The sequence below is a fragment of the Falco peregrinus genome, chromosome 7, assembly GCF_023634155.1.
Source record: "Falco peregrinus isolate bFalPer1 chromosome 7, bFalPer1.pri, whole genome shotgun sequence".
NCBI classification, from domain to species: Eukaryota; Metazoa; Chordata; class Aves; order Falconiformes; family Falconidae; genus Falco; species Falco peregrinus.
The window spans coordinates 18,776,531-18,796,999 of record NC_073727.1 but is presented as its reverse complement, the minus strand read 5'-3'; the positions used below and the strand labels follow the sequence as shown (position 1 = coordinate 18,796,999).

The 20,469-nt window shown below is 58.9% G+C and overlaps 2 protein-coding genes across 6 annotated transcripts; one reads left to right on the top strand and one right to left on the bottom strand.

Moving 5' to 3' along the window:
- Positions 1 to 364: 364 nt before the first annotated feature.
- Positions 365 to 4,306, bottom strand: LOC114011925 (uncharacterized). Its single transcript, XM_055810170.1, has 3 exons — positions 4,159 to 4,306; positions 2,190 to 2,668; positions 365 to 1,692 (listed from the first exon to the last, which is right to left on the bottom strand). The coding sequence occupies exons 2-3, from the start codon at positions 2,660 to 2,662 to the stop codon at positions 1,539 to 1,541; spliced, it is 627 nt and encodes a 208-aa protein (XP_055666145.1). The 5' UTR covers positions 2,663 to 2,668; positions 4,159 to 4,306; the 3' UTR covers positions 365 to 1,538.
- A 1,409-nt stretch (positions 4,307 to 5,715) lies between these two features.
- EPHX2 (epoxide hydrolase 2) lies at positions 5,716 to 17,191 on the top strand. 5 transcript variants are annotated; one of them, XM_055810157.1, is made up of 19 exons: positions 5,838 to 5,891; positions 7,074 to 7,159; positions 9,178 to 9,337; positions 9,880 to 10,070; positions 10,189 to 10,311; positions 10,601 to 10,675; positions 10,997 to 11,092; positions 11,386 to 11,464; positions 11,683 to 11,717; positions 11,828 to 11,854; positions 13,917 to 14,002; positions 14,160 to 14,271; positions 14,605 to 14,679; positions 15,491 to 15,536; positions 15,621 to 15,723; positions 15,960 to 16,029; positions 16,109 to 16,189; positions 16,545 to 16,603; positions 16,707 to 17,191. In XM_055810157.1, exons 3-19 carry the CDS (start codon positions 9,190 to 9,192, stop codon positions 16,789 to 16,791), a joined length of 1,491 nt encoding a protein of 496 aa, XP_055666132.1. In that variant the 5' UTR covers positions 5,838 to 5,891; positions 7,074 to 7,159; positions 9,178 to 9,189; the 3' UTR covers positions 16,792 to 17,191. The 5 variants fall into 5 exon arrangements, 4 of the variants coding, with proteins under 4 accessions (XP_055666131.1, XP_055666133.1, XP_055666132.1 ...); XM_055810156.1 differs by lacking the exon at positions 9,178 to 9,337 and having other exon boundaries at positions 5,716 to 5,891; XM_055810159.1 differs by lacking the exon at positions 10,189 to 10,311.
- Positions 17,192 to 20,469: the final 3,278 nt, after the last annotated feature.

Below are 20,469 nucleotides of genomic sequence, written 5' to 3'. Positions count from 1 at the left end.
TGCCAGAGGGATGGGGAGCAGCTGGCAATTGCAAGGACTGCTCCAAGAGATCGATCTGGGCCCACCAAAGGGAGGGAATTAGGGAGAAGGATGAGTCAAGTAAGACCATAGAAAATTAATCAGGAAAAAAAGACAACCAACATTGATTTTTCTGGGGAGGAAAAAAGAGAGCTGACTGCAGGGATGGTGGATTGAAGGCTCAGAGGGTGGTGGGAAGCACTGTGGGTGCTAGGGAGCCTGTCTCCTTCACTGGGCTCCTGACTGGAGGTGGAGGGCCAGTTAACACCACAACCAAACCGATCCACCCTCCTTTCCCCCTAGACAGCAGAGGAGGGAGAGAAAACAGACGCAGAGATAACACTGACGCCTGGCAGAGTGCAATGCATCTTTATTTTGCTGCCTGCAGCTCCTGCAGAAGCGCTGCTGCTACTGCCCAGGGGTATTTCTGCCTCTTGCCCATCCCTAGGGTGCACCACGGGGATAGCAGGGTGCCCCAAGCCCGACGTGCCGGGGTGGCCCTGGCCATTCCCTCCAGCCTCCCGGGAGAACATCCAGGCTTGCAAACACAGAGAGATTTTCTGCCTCCAGCTGTTCTCCTGCTGCCCAGACCTCAGTGGGTTGGGAACACTGGAGTTGCCAGTTTCAATTTATTGCCAAGCAGCTCATCTCCAACCGCTCTCCTGCTGCCTGCTCTGCCCTGCGCAGGCTGGGCAGCTCCCTCCCCTCCGCCCTGCCTGCAGCTCCAGAGCCAGCCTCCGCTCCTGCCACCCCAGGGGCAAAAAGGCTCTTCCAAGCCTGGACAAGGTGTTCCCAAGAGTGAAGGATTAACTGGGGCTGGCAGTGGCAGCACCCATGCCAGGAGGGCAGTGATGCTGCTGGACCACTGGCGAGATGCAGCTAAGTGCCAAAAGAGCTGGACTTAATTTTTAAGACCCTCTGGGGAGCCCTGGGAGCCCGGTTCAGGCCAGGCTCGGGGTGTGATGGCTTAGCTGTTGGCACATGGGGCTGGATAGCTGTGAAAAAAGGGAGCCCGTGTGGCTAAAGCTCTTCCAGGGAGGACCAAAGGGATGCAGAGGTCTGCTGGGGATAGGAAGTAACTCCCCACAGAAGGGTTTTCCCCCGGGCAAGGGGCTGAGTACACACGGTGGCACCAGGCTCTGCTATATGATGGCTGAGCTCCTGCAGGATAAATGCATCAAACACTTGGGGCCGGGGTGAAGGGCATCACATATGCGATGGCATCATATGTGTGATGGTGACACATGTGCAACAGCATCATGTGTGCAATGGCATCACGAGTGATGGCATCGTGTGTGCGATGGCACCAGGTAGAGGGTACCAACCTCCTGTCCCTTCCTGGTGCTGCCAGCTCCAGTGTCCAGACCTCTCTGCAACCACCTCATGCAAACAAAGTCTCAGCTCCCAGAGCTGGGGAGAGGAGCCAGGACACCCCAAAATCTGTGGAGATGAGCTGGGTTGGGGTCCTACCAGCAAGCAAGGCCATACACAGGGTGACAGTGGAGCCCGTCCCCACTGTCCTAGGGCTCGGCGGTGGTGGTGGCTTGGGCAGCCAAGCTCTGCCAGTGCCGGCTCAGCTCAGCGTGGAGGTGGTGGGAGGCATCGTCGAGGGTCTGGGCCAGGCGCCTAGTGAGACGTAGCATGTGGGCCATTACGTGGACACCCTTCCACAGCCTGGGGAGGAGAAGAGTGGACTTAGTGTCCCCTGTGTCCGCACCAGCCTTCCTGCAATGGGGTGTGGAAGGTGATGCTGAAGCACTGGGGCTCCTGGGACAGGGTCCCAACCTAGAGGAGCAGGTACCCCAATTCTTCCATCCTGGTGAACGCTGCTCCATCATCACATTGTGGCTCAGCTGCACTGGGTCACTGGTTCAGGAGTGACAATCCCTGCTCCTGACACCTCATCCCCCAACCCTGCCCTCAGAGGACCCCTCACCGGCCCTGCTGTGGTGGCTTTAGGGCAGAGACACACACACGGATGTTAATGGTGGTGGTCTGCTGAGCATCTGAACACCATGTGTCACCTGAGAGCCACCACAAAGGCTGTGGGACCCTTGGGGACACCCAGACACCACCACCACCAGGTGTCTGCAGCCTGGGGCTGCTCCCACCTGAAGAGTTTGGGATATCTGCTCCATGGAGCATCTCCATTCTCTTCCCATGACACTTACTTCTCCTTCTTCTCAGCTGTTTGTGGGTGATCAGCCTCAGCCATGTGAGCCTCCAGCTCCCTGCGGATATTATCCAGGCTCTCCTGAAATTCCAGGTTGGCCCCATGGATGGCAGGCAGCGCCTCGGTGATGATGTCCTGGTAGCGGGTCTGGTTGTCCTCCAGTGTGGCCGCCATCTCCACATCCTTCAGGCTGGCCTTGGTGTCCTGCAAGAGGTTCTTGAGATGATCCAGCTCATCACGAGAGACAGAGACAGGAGGTCCAAGGGGGCTGCAAGGGCTGGGGGTGTGGAAGGTGATGCCACAGCGCTGGGGGTCCTGGAGGGGGTCCACATCCTGGGCGAGGTGGTATCCCAGCTCCTCTGTCCTGGTGCTGAGTGTCACATCCTCTTCAGGTACCCCCTGGATGGTGGCAGGGGGACCGAGGGTGCAGAACCCCACCAGCAGACACCAGCTGGGGGCCCCTGGGACCATGGTGTCCTGCAATAGCAAAGAGAAATGGGGAGGGGGTCAAGACTGTGGCTGAGACAGCCTCTGAGACCCTTTTTGGTCCCCCTCTACTTTGCACCAGCAAAATCCTCCAGGCACCCTTATTTTCCCCTGCATACGCATCTCTGGCTGCTGGGATCTGGGGGTGCTGTACCCCGCTCTCCTCACACCACGGAAGACCCTCCCTGGGCGGGAGGGAGGACCCTTTATGCACCCCCTCAGCACATCACATGGAGTATAGCAATGGGGAAACTGAGGCACGGAGGGGTTAAGATGAGGGTTGGAAGGGCCGGGGTGAGGCTGATCCAGATCATCCTCCCAAAACCCCCTCCGGAGCCATGGAAAAGCAGCCAGGCTGCGGCGGCTGGGGGGGGTGGGGGGTGGGGGGTGGAGGGTGGGCAGACAATACAGCTCTTTCAAAACCACCGCCGGAAAACCTTGGCGCCAGGGCTGGGGAAGCGGGTGCCAGAGGCTGCTGCCACGGCAGCTGAAGGGATGTGGCGTTTGAGGGTGTCCCCACCGGCACCTCACATCCTCCCAGCCAGCCCCGAGCCCCTTTGCAGAGGGAAGGGGGGGGACCCCCATCGGTACCACAGCTCCCTGCCAGCACCCTGGGGTGCAACGAGCTCCTCAGGTCTCAGGCCAACACCTGGCAGGGGTGAGTGGCTCTCACTTTAGAGCAAAGGGCCCCAAAAAGCAGGATGGGGGGTGGAGTGAGGGGGGTGCAGTGGGGAGCCCCCAGCACAGAGCTCAGCACCGCAGCCCAGCCCTGCCAGGAGCCGGCCATGCTGGCACTTCTCTGGCACCAAGGCTGCTGGGTTGTTCCTCCCAGCTCTTCCCACCAGAACACCACCAGGCCAGTAACGTTTTTCCTTCCCCCGCCCCCCCCCCCCCCCCAATTGCTCCCACCTTTTGGCCCCGGCAGCTGGGACTCGGCGGGGCTTGCAGCCCTACTTTTGGGGTGAGCAGAGGGGGTGCGCTGGAGCTGCCCCCACTGCGATGGGAGGAGGAAAAGCCTTCGCCCCCCGCCGATCTGAGCCATGCCAGGAATCGGGGAAGGGGGTTTCACCCGCCTGCCCGGCACTGGACCACCCTGGGAGGGTGCTGGGAGGTCCCATCAGGTGTCCCAGGGACAGCGGGAGGTTGGCGACAGGGAACGGGGGACACGGAGCCTCAGCAGCAGGCTGCTGCTGATTAACGCATGGCTTGTCTGGGCTTGAGCCCCCTTAAAATAACTCTTCCCCGCCCCCCCCCCCCCCCCAGTAGCCATCCTAGCAAGGAACAGCCCCCGCCAGCCCCGCTCCAGCGGGCAGGGGTGCAGTTACCCCCCTAAGCACCCCCCCTCCCCCCCCCGCGCCAAAGCTGTGCCCCAGCCAGCATCCCACCGCTTGTTTTGCAGGTGTGGAAACTGAGGCAGGGGGCTGGGATTGCGTGTGAAACCACTGCCGACCGCCCCCCCCCCCGCCGCCACCCTCGCTCACCACTCAGCGTCCTGCCACCGCACTGCCAGCGGCTCCTCGAGGCAGGGCCGGCCCCCACGCACGCACACGAATGGCCACGGTCACGGCCACCGCCACGGCCACAGCCACCGCCACGGTCGAGTGTGCCAGGGCTGGCTCAGGGTGCACGGAAGCCGCGTGTCCCCCCTGGGGCTGCCTCTCCGAGTTGCCGCTCAGGATTGCTGAAATGGCCAGGCAGCACGCACGTGTGTGCACGTATGTGCTTGGCATGTAGACCTGTGCTGAGCATGCACATATGTGCTCAGGGCCCACGCAGCTGCCTGGTGGTGTGCAACTGTGCTCAGCAGTGCATACACCTGCTTAGCAGTGCACACGTGTGGTGAGTTTAGACGCACATGCCTAGAAGTGCACACATGTGCTGAGTGTGCACATGTACACTGGCTGTGCCTGCACATGCCTGGCAGTGCATGCACATGCTGACTGTTCACACGTGCGCTGAGTGTGCATGCACATGCTTAGTTAGCAGTGCACACACATGTTGAGTGTGCACACATGTGCTGAGTGTGCCTGCACATGCATGTATGCCTGGCAGCATACAGACGTGCTGACTGTGCACATGTATGCTGACTGTGTATGCACATGCTTAGTTAGCAGTGCACACACGTTGAGTGTGCATGCATGTGCTGAGTGTGCACATGTGCTCAATGTGCACACACATGCCTGGTAGTGCTTGCGCAGCCTCACTGTGCACACATGCTTAAAGGTGCACATACATCCTCAGCAATGTGCCTGGTGGTGTGCATACATGCTCAGCATGCACACGTGTTTCACATGTGCACATGCACATATGTGTGTGTGCATTTATGTGCACATGTGTGTATGCATGTCTACATATGTTGTGTGTGCGCATGTATACTTACATGTATGCATGCATGCAGGTGTGCACATGCGCATATAGGTTTGCACGTGTGCATGTATGTGTGTGCGTCTGTGCATGTGAACATGCATGTATGCATGTATGTGTGCACAAGTGCATATAGCTGTGCATGCATGCACGTGTGCACGTGTGCATATGTGTGCATGTATGTATGCAGACGTGCATTTGAACATGTGTGCATGCATGTGTGTGTGCACGTGTGTGCCTGCCTGCAGCACATGGCCAGTCCTGCCCGTGCACCCCTGCCCCCTCCTACTTTCAGCCCGATCAGGCTGCTCGGAGTTGGGTGCGGGCAGGTTGGGTCAGAGGGTGCTGCTGCACCTTGGGGTGCCGCGGGAGCTGAGGGGGAAGCCCGGACTCCCCGTTAATGGAAGAAAACCCGATTATGGACAAAACCCGGGCAGCAGGGAGCCGGGGGGCTGCCACCACCAGACGTGGGGCCGGAATCCCACAGCCCCACGGGTCCGGGAGGGTGCTGGTGGGGCGGAGCGGCGTGTCCTCCGCGCAGGGGTGACCTGCGGAGCGTCGCAGGCGTCCGGGAGGGCACCCTCCGTGACGGGCGCAGGCGGCGGCGCTAGGACCCAGCCCGGCGCCGGCCCGGGGGCGGGGCGAGGCCGTGGGGGCGGGGCTGCAGTGCGGCGGAGGGGCCTCAGCGCCGGCGGCGGGGGTGCCGCGGGTTCGAGCCTGGGTGCCGGCGGGGCGGCTGTGGGGCGGCCATGGCGCGGCGGGCCGTGTTGTTCGATCTGGGCGGTGTGCTCCTCCGGCCCGGCCTGCAGCACTTCCTGGGCTCCTGCGAGCGGGACTGCGCTCTGCCCAGGTATGGCCTGGCCCGGCGGCACTCACTCGCCCGCCCGCCCGCGTTTCGGCGGGTGGCCGCTCGGCTGGAGACACGTAAATACGAGGCGACAACACTTGTGTGTGTGCGGCCGCCGCCCGCGCGGGGTCTGCGCAACCGGGGCCGTCCCAGCAAGAGGACAGGGCTGGGGACCCTCTGTCCTGGACGGGAGGTGGGGGTCCCAGTGTATACAACGGGGTACAGGCTGAGGACCTCCTGCCTGGATTTGGGGTGCAGGCTGGGGGAAGGTGGGGGGGCTCTCCTGGATGTGGGTGCAGGTTAATTAATTAAGCCCATCCCAGCCCCAGTGCTCAGACCCGACACAACTCGGTGCACAGGCTGGAGCTGGCGAAACCCAAAGCACCGACCCCCTGGAGTGGCTTCTGAACAGCTCCTCGCGTCCTAGTGAACCCTTTGCCCCATGGAATGTGGGGTGTTGGGGAGCTGGTAACCCCAAAAGCTCCCAAAGAGGAGCCAGACTGGTTCTGTCTGTCAGCACCTCCCAACAGCTCAGGCTTTCCTGGCAGCGCCTGGGTGTTTGGAAAGGAAAAAAAAAAAAAAAAAAAAGCAGGGAGTTAAAAAAGGAAGAATAAAATATTAAATAACTAAATGCTGGAGGACGTGGAACAGATGGAGCAATAAATTCCCAGATTATCAGGTCATCAAACATCTTTTTGCTTCGCTTTATAGTAAAAAAAAAAGTGACAGCAATCTTGCTGGAACAGGTAAAGCCACTTTATTTTTAACTGAGCTGTGCTTTTATCGACTTGGAGGAGAGCTTTGTCCCAAAGCCAGTCGCTGTAATCTTGTTTTATTGCTGCCTAAGAAGGCCTTTTGTGATCTTGTGATAGGGACACATTATTTTCCCTGAGGTACAGCTTACAAAATACCTTGCTCTTTGCACTTCTTTTTTTTTTTTTTTTTTTTTAATTCCTGGCAAAACTCCCTGCTCCTCTGTCCACAGGGTGAAGTAATTGAGCTGCCAGTGGAAATAAATGGGCAGCAAATCTCTTGGTCCTGTGATGGAGATGGACCGTCTGGGTGGAGATGGAGGATGGAGCTCCACATCCCCAGTGCAGAGCATCCCCCTCCCCATAGCGCACCCCAACACCCCCCTGGTATTGGGGTCCCCTCCCAGCTGACCTCTTCTCCCTTGTCTGGCAGGAATTTCTTGCGGGAGGTCATGTTTGCCAGTGGCTCTGATGGTCCTTACGCCAAAGCGATGAGGGGGGCAGATCACCCTGACCCAGGTGAGCCCTCGGGTACCAGCACGGAGCATTGCCAGCTTGATGGGGCTCGGGAGGGAGCCGAGGGGAGCAGGCTCGGGGGTGCACTGTGCTTTGGGTTTTGGGTGTCAGTGGAATGCATGCAACTCCAGAGGACTACAGGGATGTTGTGAGGTTATGCAGGGAGAAAATTAGAAGGACCCAAACCCAACTAGAACTTAACCCAGCTACTGCTGTTAAAAGACAATAAGAAATATTTTTAGCAATTTGTTAGCAAGAAAAAGAGAGCTGAGGAGAATCTCCATCCTTTATTGGATGCTGGGGGGCAACAGGGGGAACACAGTGAGAAAGGATGGGGAAGCGGCTGAGATACCTGACGCCGTCTTTGTGTCAGACTTTTAATAGTCAAACCAGTTGTTCTCTGGGTACCCAGTCCCCTGCGCTGGAAGACAGGGACAGGGAGCAGGGTGAAGCTCCCTTAATCCAAGGGGAAGTGGTCAGTGACCTGCTGCACCACTTAGCCACACAGCAGTCTATGGAGCTGGATGGGACCCACCCAAGGGTACAGAGGGAGCTGGTGGAAGTGCTTACCCAGCCACTTTCCATCATTTATCATCAGTGCTGGCTCACCGGAGAGGTCCCACTTGGCCGGAGGGAAGCCAATGTGATACCTGTCTACAGGAAGGGCTGAAGGAGGATCTGCAGCCTGGCCTGGGTGCCAGGGAAGGTTACGGAGCAGATCACTCCGAGTGCCGTCACACAACATGGGCAGGACAACAGGGGGATCAGGCCCAGCCAGCCTGGAGTTATGACAGGCAGGTCCTGCTTGACGCGCCTGATCTCCTTCGATGACAAGGTGGTTCAGCGTGTGAGGGAAGGCTGTGATGTCTGCCTGGACTTTAGTGAAACCTTTGGCACATCCCACAGCATCTCCTGGAGAAACCGGCTGCTCATGGCTGGGACGGCTGTACTTTATGTTGGGTTAAAAACTGGCTGATGGCCGAGCCCAAAGTGCGGTGGGGAATGGGATCACATCCCGCTGGCAGCCAGGCACCAGTGGTGTTCCCCAGGGATCTGTGCTGGGGCCAGCCCTGGTTAATGCCTTTATCAATGATCTGGACGAGGGGATCGAGTGCTCCCTCTGTACCTTTGCAGATGATGCCAAGCTGGGCAGGAGTGCTGACCTGCTGAGGGGCAGGGGGCTCTGCAGGGGGGTCTGGGCAGGCTGGATCGATGAGCCGAGGCCAATTGCGCGAGGGTCACCCCGGGCGGTGCCGGCCCCGCGCTGGGGTCACACCAGCCCCAGGCAGCTGCGGGCCGGGGCCGGGGGCTGGGAACTGCCCGGCGGGAAAGGGCCGGGGGGGCTGGGCAGCAGCGGCTGGGCATGAGCCGGCAGCGAGGCAGCCCAGGTGGCCGAGGCCAGCGGCACCCTGGCTGGTGTCAGCGATGGCGTGGCCAGCAGGGCCGGGGCAGGGACCGTCCCCCTGCGCTGGGCACCGGTGCGGCCGCCCCTCGAGCCCTGGGGTCCGTTCTGGCCCCTCACTCCCAGACAGAGCTTGGGGGGCCGGAGCGTGTCCAGAGCCGGGCAGGGGGCTGGGGCAGGGGCTGGGGCACCAGTCTGATGGGGGGGGCTGGGGGGTCAGCCTGGAGAGGAGGGGGCTCGGGGGGGACCCGATCGCTCCCTACAGCTGCCTGGGAGGGGGCTGCAGCCAGGGGGGTCGGTCTCTGCTCCCAGGTCACAAGCGACAGGACAAGGGGGAACGGCCTCAGGTTGCACCAGGGCAGGTTTAGGTTGGAGACTGGGAAACATTTCTTCACCGAAAGGGTGTCCAGCACTGGGACAGGCTGCCCAGGGACGGGGGGGGGGGCGGCACCGTCCCTGGAGGGATGTAAAAGACTGTAGATGTGGTGCTTGGGGCCATGGGTTAGTGGTGGGGTTGGCAGTGCTGGGTTAACAGTTGGGCTTGATGCTCTTAATGGTCTTTTCCAACCTAAACAATCCCATTATTCTATGATTCTATGACTGCACGGGTGTTTTCCAGCTCTTGTCACTGATGGAAGAGGGCTGCAGGCAGCACGCCTCTGCCTCAGGCATCACCCTGCCACCCACCTTCTCTGTCACCCAAGCCTTTGAAGAGATGACGGCCAAGGGGATGATTAATGCCCCCCTTCTGCAGGCAGCAAGGGTGCTGCGGAGGAACGGTGGGTGCTGAGGATTTTTAGGCAAGGGGTGCTGGAGTAAGGGTGCTGTTCCCCTCCCAGGCAGGTGCCACGAGGTTCCTGGTCAGTCTCACCACCGGGTGCTGGTCGATCCCACCAAGGCCTACATCATCATCTGGGCACTCCTGATTCTCAGCATCCTCTAATGAAATATTCTAAGCCCAGCTACCAAGTCCATCAGAGATGTTATCACCCAGCCAGCAATTAGGAGGATGTTGTAGCCCTTGGCCCCACACCATGGCTGGTCCATGGGCTCGGCATCTCACTGTGCCTGAGCTCTGGCTCATGTCCTGCTTGCACTGGGGTGGTCAAGCCTTGCTTTCCTGGAAGTACAAATTGGGCATAAGCTCCTGCTGAGCATCCTTTGATCTCCTGCTGGGGTGTCCTGGTCTGGACAGAGCCTTGCAAATTGGAGATTTTAGGATGAGGTCTAAGAAATGCGGCCAGGCAGGAGAGGTGAAAACAAAGGCGCTCTGGAGAGCTGGAATGGGAAAACCAGCACTCTCTGCTTTGCCTTTCCCTAGGACTTAAGACGGGCATCCTCACCAACAACTGGGTGGATGACAGTGCTGGGAGGCTCTTCACGGCCACGCTGATGAACCTGCTGCATCGCCACTTCGACCTAGTGATTGAGTCCTGCCGGCTCGGAGTGCAGAAGCCAGATCCCAAGATCTACACCTACGCCCTGGATGTGCTGCAGGCGAAGCCGCAGGAGGTACAACCATCACCCCAGAAACAGGGCATGGAGGGTCCCTCCAAGCACCCAAAATTCTTGGCCAAACACCGTGGCTGCCCTTCCCGGAGAGCTGAGCCTCTTGCTGGTGTACCTCCAGGTCATCCTTCTGGATGACATCGGGGAGAACTTGAAACCGGCCCAAGAGATGGGCATAGCCACTGTCCTCGTCAGGGACACCGAAACCGTCCTGAAGGAGCTGGAGGAGCTCTCGGGCATCCAGGCATGTAGAGGTCGTCCGAGTCCCCTCTGTCCCCAGCTCTTCTGGTGATCTTCTGGGTCTTTCTGCGATGCGGTGCTGGTGGAGGACTCGCACGTGGCTTTGGAAACGAATGGGATGGGGGCTGTGATCTCCTGCAAACCCTGCCCATCCCCAGTAACCTCATCCCCTGGACCTGCTGAGCCATGCTGATATCAAAGGGATGGATATCTCAGCAGCAGTAGGGTGGTGGGGATATCCCATGGAGCTCCAGCCTTGCTCAGGAGCTTGCCCTGTCCTCCTCACCCTGCAGCTTCTCACCCAAGAAGAGCCCCTGCCAACTGCGTGTGATCCATCTGTTGTGAGCCACGGATACGTGCCCATCCGGGTAGGTGGAGGTGACTGCCTTGGTGACAAGGTGTCCCTGGGTTTGGCAAGGCTTGGAGTGGGGCAGGTGTCCTGGGGAGGGTGTTGAGCCCCGTGCAAGGACGTGCCAGCCAAGAGGTGGCTTGTCGGGTTGTCCACCCTCCTGCATGAGCTGCTGTGAGTGGACGATGCTGAGGTTGCCCCATCGTTCAGGTCTTCTCCATCCACCCCAGGGGCTAAAACATGGTTGTGTGGCTCTGGGGTGGCAGGCTGGGGCAGGTGGAGGGTTGGAGGGGTGAAGCTGTGCCACCTGCAGCCAGCAAGGGCTCTCCGTCCCTTCCAGCCCGGCATCCAGCTGCACTTCGTGGAAATGGGGCACGGCCCTGTCATCTGCCTCTGCCACGGCTTCCCTGAGTCCTGGCTTTCCTGGCGCTACCAGGTGATGGAGGAGACTGGGAGGAGGGTGGTGATGGGATGCTGGAGCATTGTGGAGGGTGTGCATGGCCACCACTCCTGGGGGGTCCCAGGGCTGTCCCACCACCCTGCCTTGAGCTGTGAGGGACACAACCCAGGAGTGTTCCTCACCCTCCAGCCTCACCAGCCCATGTTTGCCCTCCTGGGGACATCTCCAGGCATGCTGGGGTGGGCAGGTGTGGGATGGGTGCTGGCACCAGGGGAGAGTGGGATCCAAGGGTCTCTGCATCCTTCAGAGGCTGCTGCTTTCCCTTACAGATCCCAGCTTTGGCTGATGCTGGCTTCAGGGTGATTGCTGTAGAGATGAAGGGCTACGGGGAGTCCACGGCCCCACCAGGTGAGCTGGGCTTGCCAGGGTGTAGGGGGGACGGGGAGGTGTGGGGCTGGAGCTGCCAACCCCAAGGCTAAGACCCGGGAGGAGGTGAGCAGAAAAGCCTTTTCCTGAGGGGGTGGAAGCTGTCCTGCTCCTGCAGCCCCAGCAGCTCTGGTGGATGCAAAACACATCCTTAGAAATGTGTAGATACTAAAATGATGGCGATTATGTCCTTTGTGCAGATGTCAAAGAATATTCCCAGGAGCAGATATGCAAGGTGAGGAGCTGCAGGGTATGGGCATGGGCAGAATGAGTGCAGTGTGGAGGGTGGCATGGGCTAGTAAGGCATGGTCCCTGGCAGGATCTGACCCTTTCTCTCTTCCCCAGGACCTGGTGGTTTTTCTGGACAAACTGGTGAGGAACCCCCCATGCTAGGTCCTTCCTTTGCAAGGTTTGGGTGTGTGTCCCCCTAGCTGCCTTTCACCTCTGCCTTCCCGTGCAGGGACAGCTGAACTCCCTGGTGACTTTGTTGCATGCTGGGACATCTGAGCTCCCCAGTGACTTTGGTCCAAAATTGGGGTAGCACCAAGCCCCATCTTTGTGTTCCCCATGGGTAGGATTTTAGGGATGGGGATGTTCCTACAACCCATTGCCAGTGGAGACAACCCATCCTTGGGAGGGTTTCCAGTTCTTTGTCACCTTCTCGTGGACCTTGTGTCCTTGCTGAGTATGGGGGGATGGGCTTGTGGCATCTGTGGCTCGGCAGGGTTTTGGTAAGGCAGCGAGATACTCATGGAGAAGGATGCTGGGCTGCATCCCCTTCATCCTCCTTAAACCCCAACTGCAGCAGCTCCCAAGTGGCTGGGGTGGCTAGGGGACCAACGTTGCCTTGGCACAGCTCAAATCCAGTGTCATCTTGGCATCTGATCCACTTGGGTTTGGGAGGTCCAGGTTTAATTCCCGTCCTGGCGAGGGGATGGGGTTGATTCCTGCACCTTTTAAAAGAGATGAAGGGTAGGGAAGGGAAGGCACATCCCACAGATATGCCAGCATCTCCAGGGCTTTTTCCTTGTGAAATGGCTTCCAAGGGAATGAGTCCTTCAAAAAGAACAGTGCTAAAAAAACCAAAGAAACAAGGGGGAAAAAAAGCCCTTGAGGTTTTGCAACGGCTCCTTTTTGAGGAGCCATGGTGGTTTTGTACCAGCATCAGAGCTGGGATGGGTTTTCAGTAGGGAACCAAGCTGGGCACCACAGGAGCAGCAGCTCTGGTTTGGTGCTGAGCGGGTGAGGATAATGACCCTGACGTTTTGCTGGGGAACTGCCTTCATGCTGAATTAAAAATTATAAGGAAAATGGATATAGAGGTGCCTATTGATGTGCAGCCTGGCAAGTGGGTGGGCACCCCTTTGCTTTGGGGTGAGCTTGGTAGATTGGATGTGAAGTTGTTGCATGCTGTATGGCTGGGACTTCAGTTTTCCCTGCTCCTCTACTACCATCAGGGCCCATCCTGCTCCTCTGCCTCCCAGGAGAGCTCCTCCTCCCTCCCCCGGGACAACCTGGGGGATTTGGAGAAAGATAAATGACTTTGTGAAGCTTTGCATGTTGTTTGAGCCTGTATCGGGGATGCAGAAGATGCAGAGTGGTCCAGGAGCTAGCACAGTGATGGCCAGGGATGGTGGGATGAAACCTATCAGCATGGAGGGGGACCTACTCAGCCCCACATCGGAGGTGGGAGATGTTGGGACTCCCACCAAACCCTCTGCCCCTTGTTGGGGGTCTTAGATGCCGGGTTTCATGCTGTGGAACAGCAGCAAGCAGGGCTTGCTGACACACAGCTGGTCCCGAGCCACGTCTGCCAGGAGGGACTTTTAATTATACTTCTAAATATCAGCTAATTATGAACCAGCCGCTGTGTTGTCAGGAGCACCGGTTTTAATTGGATTTATTTGTAGGTGCACAGAGAGGTCAGAAAAATGGAATAGAAGGGGGGGAACAGTGACCTCGGGGTACCCAGCTCCAGGCAGGATCCAGCCAGCCCTGGGGGATTCTCCAGCCCCTGGGGATTTGGTCGGCTCCACCAATACCAAGACGTTCCCAGTGCTGTCACCCAGTGTGCTGGCAGTGGGGACCCGTATCGGTGATCCCAGGGGACAAGCAGCCTCCAGACGTGTTTTTGGTGGATAATATCGAATCTCTTTCCTCCAGAGGCTCAGGTACTTTAAATGTTTAATTAAGTTGGAGCAAATTGCTCCAGGGGATCAGGTAATGCTGCTTCCTTGGGGGAAAAAGAAAAGAAAAAAACACAAAAAAGGGCAGGGGGGGGAATAAGTTATTGCTCTTTTCTCATCTCTCTGCTGCTTCAGAGGAAGGCAAATCTCTCCTGCTGATCGCTCGTGGGCCCTGGTTTTGGGGAGGATTTCGAGGTGCTCCCCAGGCTGCGGGTGGGGGGACACGCTGACGGCCCCCCTCCCCACAGGGCATCCCGCAGGCTGTGCTGGTCGGCCACGACTGGGGCGGTGCCGTGGTCTGGAACATGGCTCTCTTCTACCCCGAGAGGGTGAGGTGGGTCTGTGCCATGCAGGTGGCTCCTTGGGGACTGCCCCTACCCCCAGGCATCCTGCCCTCTCCATTCCCCCCGCTGGAGCAAAGCCCTGGCTCATGCCGGGCACCCCAAATCTGGCTGCGATGCTGACTCTGCCCCCCCTCTGTGATGTCCCAGAGCTGTGGCCTCGCTCAACACCCCATACAGACCCGCTGACCCCACTGTGGACATCGTGGAGAAGATGAAAACCTATCCCACCTTTGAGTATCAGTTCTACTTCCAGGAGCCGGTGAGTCCAGGACCACAGGTTTTATCCTCTCCCTCTCTTTTGGGGCTTAAATCCCTCCAAGTATGGGAACGTGCCCATGTCGGGGTCCTCAGCTCATGGCTGGGCATCACCTGCCCCGTTAGCCAGGGTGCCACGCCGTGGGGCTCTCGCTGTCAACCCAGCTGCAAATGGCTTGTGGTCCCCCTGCCAGACCTTGTTCCCATGCTGAACTCAGCAAAGAAACATGCCCAGCTTCCACCCAAGCCCCAATGGGCAGCAGGATCCAGCCCTGGGGTGGGTTGGGTCCCTGGGGAGGGTTGGCTTCACCTGTGGTGCTTCCCCCCCCCCCTGCAGGGCATCGCAGAAGCAGAACTCGAGAAGGACATTGGCCGGACCCTGAAGGTCCTGATCCGCTCCGTGCGCCAGGAGGTAGGCTGAGGGTGGACCCAGAGCGGGAGCAGAGGTGTCCTCTCCAAGCCCTGCTAGCTTTCTTGGGGTTCTGCATGTGGCACCCTCTGCCCTTCCACCTCACCCACACCAGGAGCCAAAAGCTTCAGGGATGGCTTTGCAGTGGCCCACAGTGACCCTCAGGCATGCTCCACCCTGTGTCTGCCATCCTTTTGCTGCCCATCCACAGCAAGGTCTGCATTCAAGTCAGCCATCAGTAGGGACCAGAGTGAATGCATCCTTGTAAGCAGCGAAGGCCTGCACCTCTTCAGGACTCAGAGCTGACCCTGAGTGGGGATGGAGAAGACCCCTAGAAAGCTGTGCTGCCTGGGGGGTGGCAGCCCAGCCTGGGGCACAACATACCTGCAGGGTGACTGTGTCAGCGTGGCACTGCTTCCTTACCCCCTGCAATTGTTAATGTCTCGCTGCAGGGTGAAAAACTTTGCAGTTTAAAATAACAGTGCCCCGGGAGTGCGCAGGAGGCCATGCTTTGCTGGCAGCATCCTTCTGCCATCCCAGCCGGCTGCTCCTGGCTGCTCCCGGCTTCGTGGCCTGGGGCTGCGCTGTCGGGTCTTGGCATCCCTCAGGATGCAGCGGTGCTTGGTGTCTGCTCCCAGCTCCACAGCCCAGAGCCGTGCGGTCAGTTCCTGCATCCCTGAGGATGCAGCAGTGCTCGGTGCTGGCTCCCAGCGAGGAGAGGCATGGAGCCCCAGGTGCCTGCAGCCCCCCTGGGTGGTTTTCCTCCCTGGGCATGGTGCTGCCCCTGCCTTCCCTCAGTCCCCTCTCTCCACAGGACCGCCTGCCCTTCACGCTCAACTTCCACAAGGTCTGGGAGCGAGGTAAGGCTGGGGGGGACCTGGATTGGATGGGGATGCTGCGGGTGGTGATGCTGCAGGTGGGCAGTACTGTGCTGCTTCTTGCAGGGGGGCTGCTGGTGGGCTTCCCAGAAGACCCCCCTGCCAGCCAGATCCTGCACGGCCCCGAGCTGCAGTACTACATCCAGCGCTTCAAAAAATCTGGCTTCAGGTAAGCTCAGGAGCCCAGGGGGCTGGTGGGGTACCCCCCTTTGCAGAAGGGGGACCCCCCACCTGCCTTGGCCTTGCTTCATAACCCCAAGAAGGCACGAGGCTGCCGGAGGGGGGCTGCTTTCCCCTTGAAGGCTCTTCCTGTGCTGGCCATGCTGTGGGCAGTGGGCTGGTCCCCGTGGTGGTGTCGGCAGGAGCTGAGTCCCAGCATCTCCATCCCATTCCCCTCCTTCCCAGTGGTCCCCTGAACTGGTACCGTAACATGCGACCCAACTGGCACTGGGCACTCTCTGCCAAGGACAGGAAGGTGGGGACTGATCCTGCCCCGCGGGGAGTATTTGCAGAACCAGCACGTTGCCCACCTTTGTCACCTGTGTCTCCTATAGATCACAATGCCAGCGCTGATGGTCACAGCTGGGAAGGATGTGGTGCTGCATCCCAGCATGAGCAGGGGCATGGAGGAGTGGGTAAGCCAGTGTCCTCCCATCCCACCCCTGCCCAGGATCAGCATGCACCAAAGCTATCCCGCTTCCATAAGATCCCACTGCTGGAGAGCCCTGGGGCAGGGCCATCATGCTGAGAGGAGCTGGATTTGGCCCAGACGCAGGGACTTCACTTGATAAAGGGGGGCAGGCTGAGACAGGGTGGGGGGAGAAGGGGGTATTTGTCTCCTCTCCTAACTGCAGTGGGCAGGAGGGGATTTGCTGCTGCCAAAATAAAGAGCTGAGGGTGCAGGGGCAGCCTGGGGTGGGCTCCTGATGCCCAGCGTGCCAGACGCTGGCACAAACCAGCCCCTCTCCACTCTCGCGCATCCCTCCGTAGATCCCACAGCTGCACCGGGAGCACATTGAGGAGTGCGGGCACTGGACGCAGATGGAGAGGTACTGCAGGCAGCGTGGCACACGGCCTTGCTCCATCGGAGCTGGGCTCCCCTGTGTCCCAGGGGTTGCTGGCTCCCACCCCAGCTTTGTGCTGTGCCCCTAGGCCGGCGGTGGTGAACAGGATCCTGGTGAAATGGCTGGAGGGGCTCCCCCCCGACATCCCCCTGCCCAAGATCTCCAGGCTGTGAGCAGGACTGGCAGGCAGAGCCCTGCCCCGTGCCTCCCTCCTCCCTGGCCTGATTTTGCCTTTAGGGTTGGATTTTTGCCTTTAGGGCTCGATTTGTATTTTTTTTAGAGCTTGATAGGTGGAAGTGATGGGTGAGCCAGGGCTAGGAGGAGGGCGGCGCACCACATTGTCCCTGCTGTGTGCAGCTAAAAGGGTATCGGTGAGCTCTCGGAGGGGGGGAGCCTGGGGTGTTGGGAGATGGTTTGGGGCTGGAGCCATCCTCGTGCCATAGCAGGGGCTGCACTGGGGCGGCAGCTGCTCGTGCCACGTGGTTTGTTTTGGTGTGGAGGTTTTAATGCACTAATAATAATTAACGCTGCCTTCTGCCTTGTTGAGAAATAAAGCACAAAGTGACCCCAGCACCTCGGCTCGTCCTGTAGTCTTTAGGGTGCAGGGTCGTGCAGCATCTTGCTGCCTCTTCCCTGTGGTGCCAGGGCTCAGCCCCTGCCTGCAGCCCCCTTCCCCTGAGCTCTCGGCCCTTCTCCTGGCCCCAACAGATGTTGTAAACAGGCATCCAGTACAGCATAAGGATTTGTGCAAACATGCTTGGTATTTCCACCCCCACACCCCTGCCTCCCAGATTCTCCCCAGCCCTCAACTATTTTCAGCTGGAGCGTTGTGGTTTGTCTGTCTGCATCCCTCCTCCCAGCCCATCCCTGCTCTGCCAGCAAACCCACGGGAATGTTTCGCATCCGGATTCATCCCTGAAAAAGGAACTGCGTGGATTTGGGGTGGGGGGAGAGAATAAAGCCAGCCCCTGGGTAGGCAGCGAGGTGTTTAAACCTGCTCCCCCTAGCCTGGAGTTATCTGTAACCCTGGCTGTCGTCCTCTCTGGGTTTGCTGGCAGGGAAGGCAGCCTCGGAAGCAAGTGCCAGAGCTGTGCTGGACTCTGCTGATGAAATGTAAAATCCAAAAGCAGCATCCCCGGGCAGCTGGGAGCTGCAGACAAGCACCCGCCCCTTGGCCCTGCCCGGGGAGCCAGACAGGCGCTGCCAGGACAGCCTCTCCCATGGCACTGGCATCTGGGCTTGTGGTTTTAATAGGTGTTGGCAGCTTCCCACCAGCCTTCCCTGCACCCCAGCCCTTGACAGGGGCCTGACCTGGGTGTTTCCACCCAGCTCAGGGCAGGCTGCAAGGCTGCATTGGTGCCCAGCAGTGCACCAGCCCTTCTGCAGATCCTGGGAATGATTTTGGGAGGCAGGAGGACCTGCAAAGAGCTCCTAAGCCCCCTTCCCACCTTGCACACCACATAATCCCTCCCCGTGCACCATGCATTGCCACAGCAGGGCATCCCTCTGCTCCGGCAGCCCCCTTCCTGCAAATTCCCACCCCATGCCAGCTCCATGCCCTCTCCCCTGCAGCCTAGACTGGCTTCTCCAGCTCCCATCCCCCACCCTGGCTGTGTATGCCCTTGGCCCCATGGGATGTATGCATCTACAGTGCCCCAGGCATATGTGTCCTCAGCACCCTGGAGTGCACATGCCCTTGGTCCCCTGGGTACATGCATCCCCAGTCCCCACAGGTACACATGTCCTCGTGTCCTCATCCCCCCCAGTGCATGCATCCCCAGTCCCTGAGACGCACATGTCCTCAGTCCCCATAGTGCACGTGTCCTCGGCTCCTTGGGTGCACATGTGCTTGGCCCCCCAGGTGCACGTGGCCTTGGTCCCTTGGGTGCATGCAGCCTCCATCCCTGGGGTGTACATGTCCTCGGGTGCACGCATCCTTAGCATGTTCAATGAGCTCTGATGCCCATGCAGGCCGGTGGGATGCAGTTAGCCCAGGGCACCTGGTTTAGGATGGAGACACCCCACTGCTTGCAGAGCAGGGACCCAGGAAACCAGCCAAGCCAAAGCAGACTTGGGCTTTGATGCTGACAGTTTTGGGAGGGCATGGCCAGAGCAATGCAAACACCATGAGAAGAGATGCAAAATCCAACCTAGGTTTCCTCGGAGGCCTCACCCTGTCTCTCGGAGGGTTTATTCCCAGGAGAAACCCTTCAGCTATCAACATGAGCAATGGTTGGCTGCTGCTAACAGTACCCATGGGACCAGGCCCTGATGCGATGGATGGAGTCTGCAATGAAAAAAGAAGTCTGGCTTTGGACTGGGCTCCTCTGAGCCATTTCTTTTCACAGCTCACAGTGGCATTGGGCACAGCAGAGGGAGAGGGACCACATCCCTTGGGATGCTGCAGAGCTTGCATCAGCAGACCCCTCCCCCGGGGTGGATGTGGTATCCATCTGCATGAACCGTGGTGGTCCTATCCTGCTCCCCTCTCAACTCTTCGATGTGAAAAAGAAGAAACTGTCTGGAAAACCTCAGGGTGGGTTTCAAAGCCCTGATCCAGCAGCAGAGGCTTGGATAAAATCTCCCAAAGCCCTGGCATTAGGGGCAGCTCCTGGAGCTCCCAGGGCAGCACACAAAAGACTGGGTTTATTTTCTGGGAGGTACTTGCAATTCCCACTCTACAAATCTAAACACTCACCTTGGTGAACAACAAAAAAAAATGGATATTGAGAAGAAGAATCACGACATGTCCCTGGGGGAGCAGAGGCTCAGCTGCTCTGAGCAGTTCAGCTCTGGCAAAGAATAAATCCCACCGGGGGTGTGAGGTTACTCTTCCACTGGGCTCAGCAGCAGTGGCTGGACCCAGCTGCATCCGCTGCTGTGTCTTGGGGTTTACAAGCTGCAAGGGTGCAGGGTGCAAGGCTTTGGTGGTCACTCCATGTTATGTGGGGGAGTAGCCCCCAAAGCAAACCAACTCTCTGGTGCAGAGCAGCCCTTGCTCAGGCTGTGGCACTGCAAACCTGGGGGGTTCAGGGCTTTCCCAGGCCAGCCAGGGCTTTCTTGCTCTTCTAAAGAAGGAGGTGGTGCACAGAGGGTAAAATCACAGATTAGTTTAATTTGCTTAATCCCTTGGGGCCTTATCTCACAGGGTTCATCTGCCAGTGGGCATGAGGGGGCTGCAGGGAAGTGCTGACAAGGCATTGCACTCAGAGAAACTGTGAAACGCAGCCTGGAGCCAGCCCAGCCCAGCAGCATCCCCTGGCTCCATCCTCTGCTCTAGCTGGGATGCTCCGATAGTGACCATGTGGGCGACAGCGACAGCACCCAGTGTGTCCAGGACCCAGCCACAAAGACAGGGCTGGGTTTGCGAGGCTGCTTGCAGGGTGTTTTCAAAGTGATGCGCAGCTAAAACCCCCAAATCTCCAATTCTGGCACTGCTGGTGCAATTGGGCACCCCCCCTTCCATGCTCTGTGCTCATCCGTGCTGGTGCTGATGAATGTGACTGTGAATCCTTCCAAAGGTCAGCGAGCACGAAGCCGGGAGGTCTGACCTCCACCATCCCTGGGATGTGTTGCTCCAATCACCAAGGACAGGCAGCAACCTTCCACTGCCACTGCTGTTCCCCAGGACACTCATTCCCCTGAGGAGCGCCATGCGCAGGAATTAAAGCTTCAGCTCCTGTTACTTATCCTCCATCGGCTTTTTTACCGCTTAAGCAAGATGCTGGTATGGCAGTGGAGGTGCATGTTCTGTTGCCCTCCCCAGCCTGGTTCTGCTTCAGAGAAGCTGGTGGCAGTCACACCATGGTCAGGGGACAAGTGTATCTGGTAGGGACAGTCACCCCCAGGGT

Excerpts from the sequence above, each read along its gene's own strand:
- EPHX2 (XM_055810156.1), top strand. The coding sequence starts at position 5,791 with ATGGCGCGGCGGGCCGTGTTGTTCGATCTGGGCGGTGTGCTCCTCCGG. Across the intron at positions 15,537-15,620 it reads CCACAAGGTCTGGGAGCGAG|GGGGGCTGCTGGTGGGCTTC; the intron begins GTAAGGCTGGGG and ends TGCTTCTTGCAG. Across the intron at positions 16,604-16,706 it reads CACTGGACGCAGATGGAGAG|GCCGGCGGTGGTGAACAGGA; the intron begins GTACTGCAGGCA and ends CTGTGCCCCTAG.
- LOC114011925 (XM_055810170.1), bottom strand. The coding sequence starts at position 2,662 with ATGGTCCCAGGGGCCCCCAGCTGGTGTCTGCTGGTGGGGTTCTGCACC. Across the intron at positions 1,693-2,189 it reads ACAGCTGAGAAGAAGGAGAA|GCTGTGGAAGGGTGTCCACG; the intron begins GTAAGTGTCATG and ends TCTCCTCCCCAG.